Raw genomic sequence first — 12,956 nt, 5'->3', positions numbered from 1 at the left:
TCAGTTTAAATTATTTATTCTGCATTTTCCTGTTATCCCCTTTCTTTCTTTGTTATTCATTGAGTTAAAAGTTTCTGGAAAATAAGTATCTCCTTTTTGAAAAAAGAAAAAATTTCTTACATCGGATCTTTACCGAACTTTTGATCCACAGGGACCTGAATGTCCTATACTAGAGTTTCTTAAGAATTTAACAGTCATCTCAGATACCAGAAGCACTGTCTTGTAGACTTGTATACATCTGTGCTAACCTCAAATAGCTGTGTCACTATTTTAGATGAATCTTAGGTTCCAAAGATTTTTTGAAATATCCGCCATAATCTGGAACTTCTTTATAGTAACACTGTCCAAAGTCACAGTCATCTTGGGAAATCCTCATTTCACAGCTCACTCCTGGACTTTTTCTTAATGTTTTTTGTGCATTCTTGCCCATCCATCAAGCATTTGTTTTATTTGAAGTGAATTGGCTAAATTCAAGAGGACACTGGTTGAATCTCATATTACTTCTTCTTGGGTGGCCTTTCAGACATAATTTCTTGTAATGACGTGTTCATTTGAAGGCTGGTTGGCTTTGGTTTAGAGACTCAGTTTGTGTCCATCCAGGAAACCTAGCTGCCACACTGAATTCCATGAATATTTTCAGGGAACATCACATGTGCCCAGCTTCATAACCTAGTTGAAGGTTGAGAGTATTGGGGAATGCAAAAGTGGTGAAAACCTTGTTTGACTGGCTTCCTCATGTGTTTAAGTGTCACAAAGACTTGTTAATGTTATAGTGTGATATGTTGTTGATAGCGTGATTTTGTGTGAAATAGACTAGTTTTCGTTACTTCTTATAGGAGCCATTGCAAAATTATATTCCCTTTTTCCCTTATTTCCTGCCATATTCCTGGCACTGGGAAGACAGCAGTAATGAGACAGAGGCAATCACACCTTCATAGGACTTGCAGTAAAGGGTTGGAAAAAGGCATTAAACACGTGGTTGCTTAATTGCAGTTATAGTAAGCGTGATGAAGGAAACATTCAAACAATAAGAGGCCAGAGGGGTACAGGTAGTAGGAGATGGATAAAGATTAAAGCTCTCTTGAAGAAACCACTCCTGAACCCAGAACCAAAGGTTTAATTGGAGGTTCCAGACAAACAAGGACGAACACTATAGGGAAGAGAACAGCAGATGCAAAGGCCTTAGGGCAGGAAGGAACTTTGAGGGAACTGGAGAAACGCCAGCACAGCTGAGGTGAAGTGAATGAGTAGAAAGTCAGTCACGTTATTCAGGACCTTGTGGAAGATATAAGGGTTAGAGTTTTATCCAAAAAAAAAAAAAAAAATTGCATGGAAGCTATTAGAACAGAGGAGTGATATGACTGGATGTATGTTTTTGCAATTCCTTGATCTATAAAGAATGGGCCAAAGAGAGGGAAAAATAATTGTAAGGAGGCCAGTTAAAAGGCTGTTCAGAGGAGCCTGGATCAGAGATGATCAAATTAAGAGATCTTGTTTGGGAAGATCCCCTGAAGGAGGGCATGGCAACCCACTTTAGTATTCTTGCCTGGAGAATCCCATGGACAGAGGAGCCTGGCAGGCTATGGTCCATGGGGTCACAAAGAGTCAGACAAGAAGGAAGTGACTTAGCATGCACGCTTACAACGCATGTTAAAAAAGTAGCTCTGGAATTAGGCCAGATTCTAATTTAATTCTTTTAAAAGACTTTTGAACCAGGCATGTCTTTTCCAGGGAAACATTTCAAAGAGTTAGTATTCGTTCTGCACAAATTCATGTTGAAGTAAGAGACTTTGGACACAAAGAAGCCTCTTGGGTGAGGCACTGAGTTGCTGTGGCGTCTTGGGCTCTGCACCTGGTGTCCTCTTCCCTTCGGAGTCTAATTTTTATAACTTTATGGTCTTATTCCTCTTTGCTATTTTTAAGATCTTTGAGCAGAAGTTTCCAATCTTTCCCATTACTAGTTACCACTTTAAATTTTCACCTGTAAATGATTGTATCTATCAATGAAAGGAAGTTTCCCTGTTTCCACTGGGTAACATAGAAAGACAGAAAAATAGATGAATCAGCACTTCAGTGATAATTAGAAGATTGGTAGTTCTACTCTGACTTGGTGTGTGTGTTAAGTCACTTCAGTCGTGTCCAACTCTTTGCGACCCTATGAACTGTAGTCCACCAGGCTCCTTTGTCAATGGGATTCTCCAGGCAAGAATACTGGAGTGGGTTTCCGTTTCCTCCTCCAGGGGATCTTCCAAACCCAAGGATCGAACTAGACTTTCTGAAATTGAAATTTTTATCTGACAGTTGAAGGGACTCCCTGGTCGCTCAGGCAGTAAAGAATCTGCCTGCAATGCAAGAGACCTGGGTTCAATCCCTGCACAGGTCCAGATGCACTGAGATCTTTTAATCCAGAATGATAAATGATGCTGACATTTTTATCCTAAAATGTAAATGTGAAAAATAATGTTTACCATGGGACTTGAAAATAAAATAAATTTTATAGGTGAGTACTCTCAATTCCTGGTTTTGAATCTGTTCCACATTAGCCCGTTGCTAAGTAAAGCTCAACATTTCTAGGATGACTCTGGGTAATAATTTTTTAGGTAATTTTAGTTACTGAATAATGAGCTCCGAAGACATATCCACATCTGCATCAATAGCTTCAGGTCTTTTAAGGCAGCCTTTGTTATGTGCCATCAATTAGTTGTCTGTGTGTGTGACTCTAGTGTGTCCACATATCTAGGTACATGGCCAGCTGAAAAGTGATAGTCTGATATTCCTGTTTTAGAACATGAATTATCACTTAAAAAGTAATGTTAAAGCTTATTACTTCAGATTTCATCAATCCAGAGTTTTATAATGGTCAAAGTTTGCCTTTTTTTTTTTTTAAGAAAGAAACAGGAGCTAGTTTAAAATTTCATGTGAAATAAAGCAATCCAATGAAGAAATATTAACATATTCCCTAAGTGGATTTCATAAACACTTGTTTATTCATTGTCTGCCAACACCTTCGAATCTGATGACAATGTGCATAAGGCTTGGGAACAGCTGAGCCTGGCAAATATTCCCACTTAATAGGGTTATTGTTGCTATATGTTAGATTATTTTTAGAATTAACAACAATAGCATAAAAAGTTTTAATTGCTACATTCTTTAACCGCATTTTTTTTCAGATATTTTCCATTTCTTCCATCTTACATCAGATTATATTAACTTATAAATGAAACATAGGGGCAGAATAGAGAGCTCCTTTCTAATAGAGTCCAGATTTCTGTAACTGGTTGGTTTTTTTCCTGCTTGGGATGTTTCTGGTTTTGAAAATAGAGCATGAATTCCTTGGATTGTTTGCTACCTTAATTGTACAATAATTTTATAGGATCCTTTCTGTTTTGAGTACTATGTTAGCTACGTTTCTGTTTTTAGTTTTTCTGTTGTGTACCTAGTTTCTGTTGTATCTGGCAAACAGTTTAAAACTTTTAAGCTATTCAGTAAGATTTTATTAATGAAGTCTCCGTTGACATGCATATTTTAAAATTTGCCCTTATACACAAATCAGTATGTATGATGTTGTGTGTATACATGCAGAAAAATATCTGTATTTTGTTGTCAGTTTGTAGAACTAAGGTGCTGATGAATAAAGTTTTACCAGTTTTTCAGAGAAAGAGCATTTATAAACAGAATTAGTTTGTTAAGTTAGGATGGTATAACCCAAAGAGGCAGTTTATCTTTGTGAGATAGTTTATTTCAAGCTGACAGATAACATGAGGAGCACCTTAATGATTTTAAGTGTTTTCTGTGTGGTTTGGGTTTTGTTTTTGTTTTTTTCTTTTTGGTAAGTTAGAAGTGCTTTGAAGGGGCTGCATATATATTTGTGCTGACTTGTGCCGTCCGGAGACAAATTCATTCACTACAGCTCCCGCTAGATATTATGCGTGTCCTTGATACTAGATTACAAAAGATGTCTTATAATTTTTAATATTTTTAAATGTCTTTTATATTTAATATACAATGTCTTATGTTATTTTAACATGTTTTATAATGTCTTTTAATATGTCTTATAACTCATTTTTTAGTATATAGGCCTTTAGGTGTGAAGAGGATTTGATTTATCCATAAGTAGTTTGTGGTCTATTCAGCTGTATCACTTACTGTTTAGGCAACTGAGCCATGCCTACATTGTCTGTTTAAAAAAAAATTTCTTTTTTAATATTTCCATCTGAGAAAATTTTTCCCTGAGCTCTTGTTGTGGACTCAACTTCCGTAGATGGTAATGTATTAATAATCTTTCTAGGAGAAACATAAGACTTTACTCTCAGTATGTAAAAGGAGATTAGATGTAAAATACTACAGAAGTTATCTCCCACTTAGTAAATGTTAGTTTACTAATGTTAGACTCTCAATCACGATAAATTACATTTTATTATATATGTAAATTATCCTGACACTACTTTGCAGATGGTACAAATCAGTGCCTGGTTCCTATTGTGGAAACAAAGAATTATGCCCAAGGTCACGCAATAATACTGACATGAGAATCAAGTAGAAAGATGAACCTTGTCCCTAGCCCTCTAGCTCTTGAATGAAGTGAATATCTGTACACCTGCAAGGTTGCTGACAGCGAGAATTAGGAAAGCATGGTGTCGTGTCCCTTCAGGCTCTGGGGAGTTTGTTATTTAAAAGAATTTCAGAGCAAATAAAGGAGGAGGATCTGTAGGTCTACGTTGTCTTGCTTCATGTATTTTCTTGCTTCTGGTAAATAAATATAATTAGTTATAATGCTTTATGCTTTGTTGAAAGAAAAGTGGAAGTGTTAGTCAGTCAGTCATGTCCGACTCTTTGTGACCCCGTGGACTACAGCCCGCCAGGCTCCTCTGCCCATGGGATTTCCCAGGCAAGAATACTGGAGTGAGTTGCCATTTCCTACTCCATGCTTTCTTGAGTTAGAATAAATACAGGCACTCAAGCTTCCCTTCCCTCAGGAGTAAATGGCTTCAAGTGGACAAAACTTATACCCTGCAGCTAATATAGTTCTCATTATACTCGTGATAGATACTAACACTGCTGAGAGTCTTTTCCATTATATTCAAGATCATAACACTGAGTATTAATTGGAAGAAAACTTAAATCTCTTTCGCAGTCTGTAGTCCCAGGAATAACCAGTGCTGTCAATCAAAAATATTTCTAAGTAACCAATATGCTGATATTTTTTATTGTATGTGAACTTGTAAATTATTATCAAATTTTCATAGTATTTTATGTGGATTAGCATTAGATATCATGTTTTTAAAAAATAATTCATGAAATAATTATGAAGCTCACAAGCCTATTTAGTTATTAGGTATTGGAAAAAATTTTAATTGTACTTTAAAGAAAGGCCTGTGCATAGGATATCAATTATGGCTCATAGTGATATTGCTAAGTCAGAGCTGTCTTAGAAAATCTGATGTTGATGTTTTTGTTAAGAAAACCGTGAATCTGTCATCCTGTTATTGAATATTGGCTCACCTTTTTTTTTTTTTTTAAATTTTCTTGTGCTCTTCCTTACAATCACAATATCCTCCCTTCAAAACCCTGCTGACCCTTTCCTCCTCTGTAAAGCCTTCTGAGGCTAAGGAAGGCAGATGTTACAGCAGTGCTTCGTGTAGACACTATGATCACACTCACTTCGGGGTAGACTCTGCTGCTAACACCAGTGTAGAGTCTGCCCTGTAGATACCACCTGTCCTTTGGGTCATGCAAGGAAAAGAGGGATTGAGTGCTGTGGGCTTTGGAAGAACCCCTGTGGGCATGCTCCTTGCTACTGCTGCCACTCGGTTGTCCAGAGTACCAAGATGAAGTACACTATATATTTGGTGTTTTGTGTAGTAATGTGTATGTTATAAATATTCTTCTGTATTTATTAAGGATTAAAATTACCAAAAATATTTCCCATGCAGCAGCTCTTAGTGAACAGAGTGAATTATAGACTGCTGTTCACTGTGAACATACCACTGATTTTCTGGTGTGGTCAGACGTGTTAAAGTGGATCCAGCATAACTGAGCTGACAATGAGTGCTTTTTTAGTGCTTCTTCTTACAGTTATCATTGCCTGTTATGTGTGTGTACTTAGTTGTGTCTGACTCTTTGTGACCCTATGGACACAAGAGATACCTGGAGTAACAGTCATGTTTGGCCTTGGAGTACAGAATGAAGCAGGCAGAAGGTAACAGGGTTTTGCCAAGAGAACGTATTTGTCATATCCAACACACTCTTCCAACAATACCAGAGACGACTCTACACATGGACATCACCAGAAGGTCAATACCAAAATCAGATTGATTATATTGTTTACAGCCAAAGATGGAGAAGCTCTATATAGTCAGCAAAAACAAGACCAGGAGCTGACTGGCTCAGATCATGAACTCCTTATTGCCAAATTTAGACTTAAATTGAAAAAAGTAGGGAAAACCACTAGACCATTCAGGTATGAGCTAAGTCAAATCCCTTATGACTATACAGTGAAAGTGATGAATAGATTGGGATTAGATCTGATAGAGTGCCTGAAGAACTTTCAGTGGAGGTTCGTGACATTGTAGGAGGTTCGTGACATTGTATAGGAGGCAGTGATTAAGACCATTCCCAAGAGGAAGAAATGCAAAAAGGCAAAATGGTTGTCTGAGGAGGCCTTACAAATAGCTTAAAAAGAAGAGAAGCGAAAGGCAATTGGGAAAAGGAAAGATATACCCATCTGAATGCAGAGTTCCAAAGAATTAGCAAGGAGAGATAAGAAAGCCTTCCTCAGCAATCAATACAAAGAAATAGAGGAAAACAATAGAATGGGAAAGAGTAGAGATCTCTTCAAGAAAATTAGAGATAACAAGGGAACATTTCATGCAAAGATGGGCACAATAAAGGACAGAAATGGTATGGACCTTATAGAAGCAGAAGATATTAAGAAGAGGTGGCAAGAATACACAGAGGAACTATACAAACAAGATCTTCATGACCCAGGTAGCCATGATGGTGTGATCACTCACCCAGAGCCAGAGATGCTGGAATGTGAACTCAAGTGGGCCATCACTACAAACAAAGCTAGAGGAGGTGATAGAATTCCAGTTGAGCTATTTCAAATTCTCAGAGATGATGCTGTGAAAGTGCTGCACTCAAAACTCAGCAGTGGCCACAGGACTGGAAAAGGTCAGTTTTCATTCCACTCCCCCAAAAAAACAATGCCAAAGAATGTTCGAACTACTGCACAGTTGTACTCATCTCACACGCTAGCAAAGTAATGCTCAGAATTCTCCAAGCTAGACATCAAAACACTACATGAACTGAGAACTTCCAGATATTCAAGCTGGATTTTAAAAAGGCAGAGGAACCAGAGATCAAATCGCCAACATCCATTGGATTATAGAAAAAGCAAGAGAATTCCAGAAAAATATCTGCTTCCACTTGATACACCAAAGCCTTTGACTGTGTGGATCAGAACAAACTGTGGAAAATTCTTAAAGAGGTGGAAATACCAGACCACCTTACCTGCCTCCTGAGAAATCTGTATGCAGGTAAAGAAGCAACAGTCAGAACCAGACAGCGAACAACAGGCTGGTTCCAGGTTGAAAAAGGAGTACATCAAGGCTGTATATTATCATCCTGCTTTTAAATTTAACTTATATGCAGAGTATATCATGCAAAATGCCAGGCTGGATGAAGCACAATTTGAAATCAAGATTGCCAGGAGAAATATCAATAACCTCAGAAATGCAGATGACACCACCCTTATGCCAGAAAGCGAAGAGTCACTACAGAGCCTCTGGATGAAAGTGAAAGAGGAGAGTGAAAAAGCTGGCTTAAAGCTCAACATTCAAAAAACAAAGATCATGACATCCAGTCCCATCACTTCATGGCAGATAGATGGGGAAACAGTGGAAACAGTGGCAGACTATTTTGGGGGCTCCAGAATCACTGCAGATGGTGACTGCAGCCATGAAATTGAAAGACACTTGCTCCTTGGAAGAAACGCTATGACTAATCGAAACAGCATATTAAAAATCAGAGACATTACTTTGCCGGCAAAGGACCATCTAGTCAAAGCTATGGTTTTTCCAGTAGTCATGTATGGATGTGAGAGTTGGACCATATAGAAATCTGAGCACCAAAGAATTGATACTTTTTTTTTAAATTGATACTTTTGAACTGTGGTGTTATGGCGTTGCAGACGACTTGAGAGTCCCTAGGACTGCAAGGATCAAACCAGTCAATCCTAAAGGAAATCAGTTCTGAATATTCACTGGAAGGACTGAAGCTGAAGCTCCAGTACTTTGGCCACCTTATGTGAAGAACTGACTCACTAGGAAAGACCCTGATGCTGGGAAGGATTGAAGGCAAGAGAAGAAGGAGAGAACAGAGGATGAGATGTTTGGATGGCATCCACGACTCTGGACATGAGTTTGAGCAGGCTTCAGAAGTTGGTGATGGACAGGGAGCCTGGTGTGCTGCAGTGCGTGGGGTTGCAAAGAGTTGGATGTCACTGAGGGACTGAACTGATTATGCCCGTGTGCTCAGTCATGTCGGTCTGTTTTGACCCCCTGGACTGTAACCTGCCAGTCTCCACCGTCTGAGGGATTCTCCAGGCAAGAATACTGGAGTGGCTTGTCATTTCCTCCTCCAGGGGATCTTCCCAACGCAGGAATGGACCCCACGTCTTCTTGCATCTCAGGCGCTGACAGGTAGATTCTTTTACCACTTTGCCACCTGGGAAACCCACTGCCCACATGCTGTACTTGGAATGCATACTTTTAATTAGCACAGATCAGAAGCTTTCAAGTTATCTTTGACTCTTTGTCTCAAACCTCACATCCATCAGCCACCTCTCTGAATAGATATGTACATATTTATCAGAATCAGACCTTACTGTGATTTTTATTTTTATATCCCTGATAGTTAATCATGTTGAATGTCTTTTCAGGTGCTTATTGGCCTTTTGGTATATCTTCATTGGAAAAATGTCTATTCAGATCCTTTGATCCTTTTAAAATTGAGTTTTCTTTTTTAATGTCTAGTTGTAACAATTCCTTGTGTATTCTGAATACTGGATTCTTACCAGATACATGATTTACAAATATTTTCGGTTATTCTTTGACTAATCTTTCTCTTTCAGGATAACATTCTTTGAAATGTAACAGTTTCAGATTTTGGTGAAATCAGTTTATTTGCTTATGCTTTTGGTGTCATGTCTAAGAATCCATTGCTTAAGGCAAAGTCAAGATCTATACCTTTATCTCCTTCTAAATATTTTATAGTTTGAGGTCTTGAATTTGACTCCACCTTGAGTTAACTTCTGTGTATAATCTGAGATAGGGATTTAGCTTCCTTCTTTTGCATGTGAATATCCAGTTGTCCTAGCACCATTTGTTTAAGACTGTTTTTGCCCCCATTAAGTTGTCTTGGCACCCTTGCTGGAATCAATTGACTGTAAATTTGAAGATTTGTTTCTGGACCCTAGTTCTGTTCCATTCATTATGATAACTTCCTACATTGCTATGTGAAGTCTTTCCTGAGTCAGATAGGGTTTTTTCGAGCTGTTTTCATCTTGCCCAGGCTGTGTACTTATTAACTAGAAGCCTTAGAGTAATCGTGATTTTCTGGAAGGCTATTTACTTGGGAAATGCTTTTTAGAAAAACACATTTTAAAACTTCTCAGTTCTCTGCTTAACTGATATTTCCTTTGCCTTTGTGGAGTCGTAAAGGTCAAAAATCTCTCAATGATGACTTTCTTTCTCTAGTTGTCTTCTTGACTCTCCTTATAGCTTTCTGTTTTGAATTCATGTTTTCCTCCTAGGGAGCTCTTTTGAGCCCCCAGGGAATTTGAGAGCAAGGTCACGTGAGTTACATTCATTCGAGCATAATCTGGACTTTCAGCACTGCGTAGACTTTTACTATAATAAAGTGCAGCTCTGATCAAGTATATCCATAGTAGACTAGCATTCTGGCATGTGGCCTGAAGGTAATAGGGCCAGCTGGCAGTCTTCTTGTGGCTTGAATACCATGCTGGACCACACAGCTACCTTTTCATCCCAGGCTATTAATCTTAGAAGTTCACTTTCTAATCTTAGAAGTTGGAAACTCTTTTGGTGGAGCAGGAAAGTGGAAAATAATTTCTTATTGAGGCTGTGTAAAGATTGCCTTGAATAGCTATAAAGTACAGGTAATTCAGTTTGTCTGCTTTTCCCAGTCAGTCAACCAGGTGGTCGTCAAACTCTAACCAGGCATGTATCCTCTCAAACTCCTTAAACACAGATTTAACCTAATCGTCATTCAGTGCCCACAGTATGTAAATATTAATCCATGTACTCACTCTCAAAATATCACTTTCCTGTTAGTTTAACAGTTATTACACTCTAGTTCTTTCAAGACACATATCAGTTGGATAATAAGTACGTAATTTTTCTTCAGAATTGTAAAATAGAATATGCAGTTATGTTGTGCTTTCTACTGATTTAACAGATATCTGTATCCCTTCGTTGTGCTAGGAAGCATGTGAAGTGTTACTACTGTCAGTGTTTTGGGTGCCCTCTTCATTTATATTGTCTGTGAAATCTCACCTTTTTGATTGGCTTATGACCTTCTTCTAGGTTTTCTTCCTGTGGGTTAGTCTATGTTAGCCAAACATGCTAGCAATCAAACTTTTATTATTTTTTCCATGTATTCAATAAATGTTGGTAGAAAGCCTCCTCTAAAAATACTGTATGCTCTGATAGTTGCTGATGATACAAAGATAGAGACCAACAGCCTTAGTCTCTACACATAAGATGATGTTGCTTCTAACTCTAGAATTGCAACAGACCATTCTTACATAAGACTATGAGGATAAATATGGTCATCCACTCGTTAAACCAGAAAACCTGTAAGTGCCTACTATGTGCTATCACAGTTGGACTTGCAAAGATCAGGAACAGCTTCTGAGAGGATGTGATGGTTGAGCTGAGCTCTAGAGAGGGTCAACCAGGTGAAGGGATAGTGGGAAAGCCGTCCTGGCCAAGAGAGCACCGAGGCACAGAAAGAAGGCTCATATGACAAGAAGGCAAGACGGGGACAAAACCAGACCTTGAGATGTTGTTCCTTGAGGTGGGACCTTGTGGGCCATGTTGAGAATTTTGCCCTCTGTCTTAGAGCAGAAGGAAACCACTGAAGTGTTTGAACCAGAAGCCTCTTATAACACAGCATGTGACTTAGTTCTTAATTGGACAAGGTTAGCTCTTATACAGATTTGATTTTGAGATAGAAAATGTTAAAACTTTTATGCTTCATCTTTTGCAGAGTGTGCTTTAGAATTACCTGCAGGACTTGTTAAAAAAAATTTTGGATCCCCACTCCCAGAGATTCTGTAGCTGTGGATGGTTTTCAAGAATGTGAATTCCTAGTAACATCCCAGAAGATGCTGCTGTTGCTGCTGGTCTACCTGTGGACCAGATTTTGAATAGCAATTGTTTAGAGCCATGGAACTAACTCACCTCTCTTTTGTTACTGTTTTCCTTATGTGTAACCAGCAAAGGATCATTTTTAGTCGTGTAATAACAAGAAACATTTTTTGTTTCAGGAGCTGTATATTATAGAAGCTACTTCAGGGCTATATATTATACATTTTCTGTGTACCATCCATGTGTATATATGTGATTCTAGGAGGTGATGTGGCAGTATTTAGTACTGGGTAGACATAGCCCCAGAAATCAGGATACTTAAAATCAAAAATAAGTCATAATTAACAAAAACTTTAAAAAAAAGTTAAAGTACAACCTTGACAGCTGTTAAGATTTTGAAGTTTAAAACAATATGATTTGGATTTGGAAAAACAGTTGGTGTTTCTGCAAGAGTAAACCTAATTTTATTGAATCAGTTTTTTTCTGTTTGTTTTTCTAGATCTAATTACTTGTTTAGACACTGCATCCAGTTTTTTGGAACCTGAGTTCAGGTATGACTGTATTTGTGACTTTTTTTTCTTAAATGTTACTGTTCATCTACTTTATCCTCATCTTATGCACTTGATTATAATGTACGTTGTATGACTCATAACCGTTGTTCTAAAACATCAATAAATCAGAGCTTATTTAAAGCCACTCAATTGCCATGTTTAAATTTTGCTTTACTCATAGCATTTGAATCTTCTCCACAGTGGAAATATAATTTGGATATACGTTAAAAGTAGAACTAGTCACTCTTCAAAATCTAGTAAAAACTCCTTGGAAAGATAGAAGAGCTATTTATTTTTTCTCAAAAAGAGTTAGGAAGACAGTTGAGGCTGTTAGAGAATTCCTCGCTGTTCTTACCCTGGTGGCATTTTTGCTATCATTTCCCTGCATTACACCCTTGACTCTTGCCTGGATTAGGATGAACTCATAATTAGTTTCCCATTTGTAGCCTTTGCTGGCTTTTTTCTGCCATTCACATTCTGCCAAGTTGTTTTCTAAAATCTGTGTTCTATCACTCCTCAGCTTTGAAATATTATTTCAAACTTACTGTGACAAAACACCATCACTATTCCTTAGCCTGGTTCTCAGGGTCCTTCACAAATAGTCTGTAGGCCATTTTTCTAGTCTTACATTGAAACATCTCTGGATTATTTATACTGCTCTGAGCTCTCAGAACTTTTGTCTGGAATCACTTTACCCTTACTTAGTAAATTCATTCTTATCTTCAAAGACCCATCTCACTCCCCCCAACTTGCTACTACTCCCCAAAGAAACTTCATTTTATCTTCAAGGATGATTCTCTCTGTGTGAGCTGGGGATGCTCTTCAGCCCTCCAGGGGAATCCTGGTCAGCAGAGGTAATCCTGGTGTCAGTGTGTCACACAGCCCTGCTAGAGGGTCAGCTGTCTTAAACCCCGCCCCCCTGCACCAGCTCCATCTTCACCACCCAAGTGCATACTGCCATCCTCTCTTGCCTGGACTACCTAACAGTGTCTTGTCCTCCACTCACGGTCTT

The 12,956-nt window shown here is 38.3% G+C and overlaps 1 protein-coding gene across 1 annotated transcript in view; it reads left to right on the top strand.

Annotated features, from left to right (window-relative positions):
- Nucleotides 1-12,956, top strand: part of DCBLD2 (discoidin, CUB and LCCL domain containing 2) — an 83,969-nt gene that overhangs the window by 42,334 nt on the left and 28,679 nt on the right. The window contains exon 4 of the mRNA XM_069550762.1: nucleotides 11,893-11,944. Coding sequence (XP_069406863.1) covers nucleotides 11,893-11,944 — 52 coding nt within the window. The remainder of the gene's footprint in view (nucleotides 1-11,892; nucleotides 11,945-12,956) is intronic.

Source organism: Ovis canadensis, chromosome 1 (assembly GCF_042477335.2).
Source record: "Ovis canadensis isolate MfBH-ARS-UI-01 breed Bighorn chromosome 1, ARS-UI_OviCan_v2, whole genome shotgun sequence".
Taxonomy (NCBI): Eukaryota; Metazoa; Chordata; class Mammalia; order Artiodactyla; family Bovidae; genus Ovis; species Ovis canadensis.
This window is presented reverse-complemented; position numbering and strand designations above follow the sequence as displayed.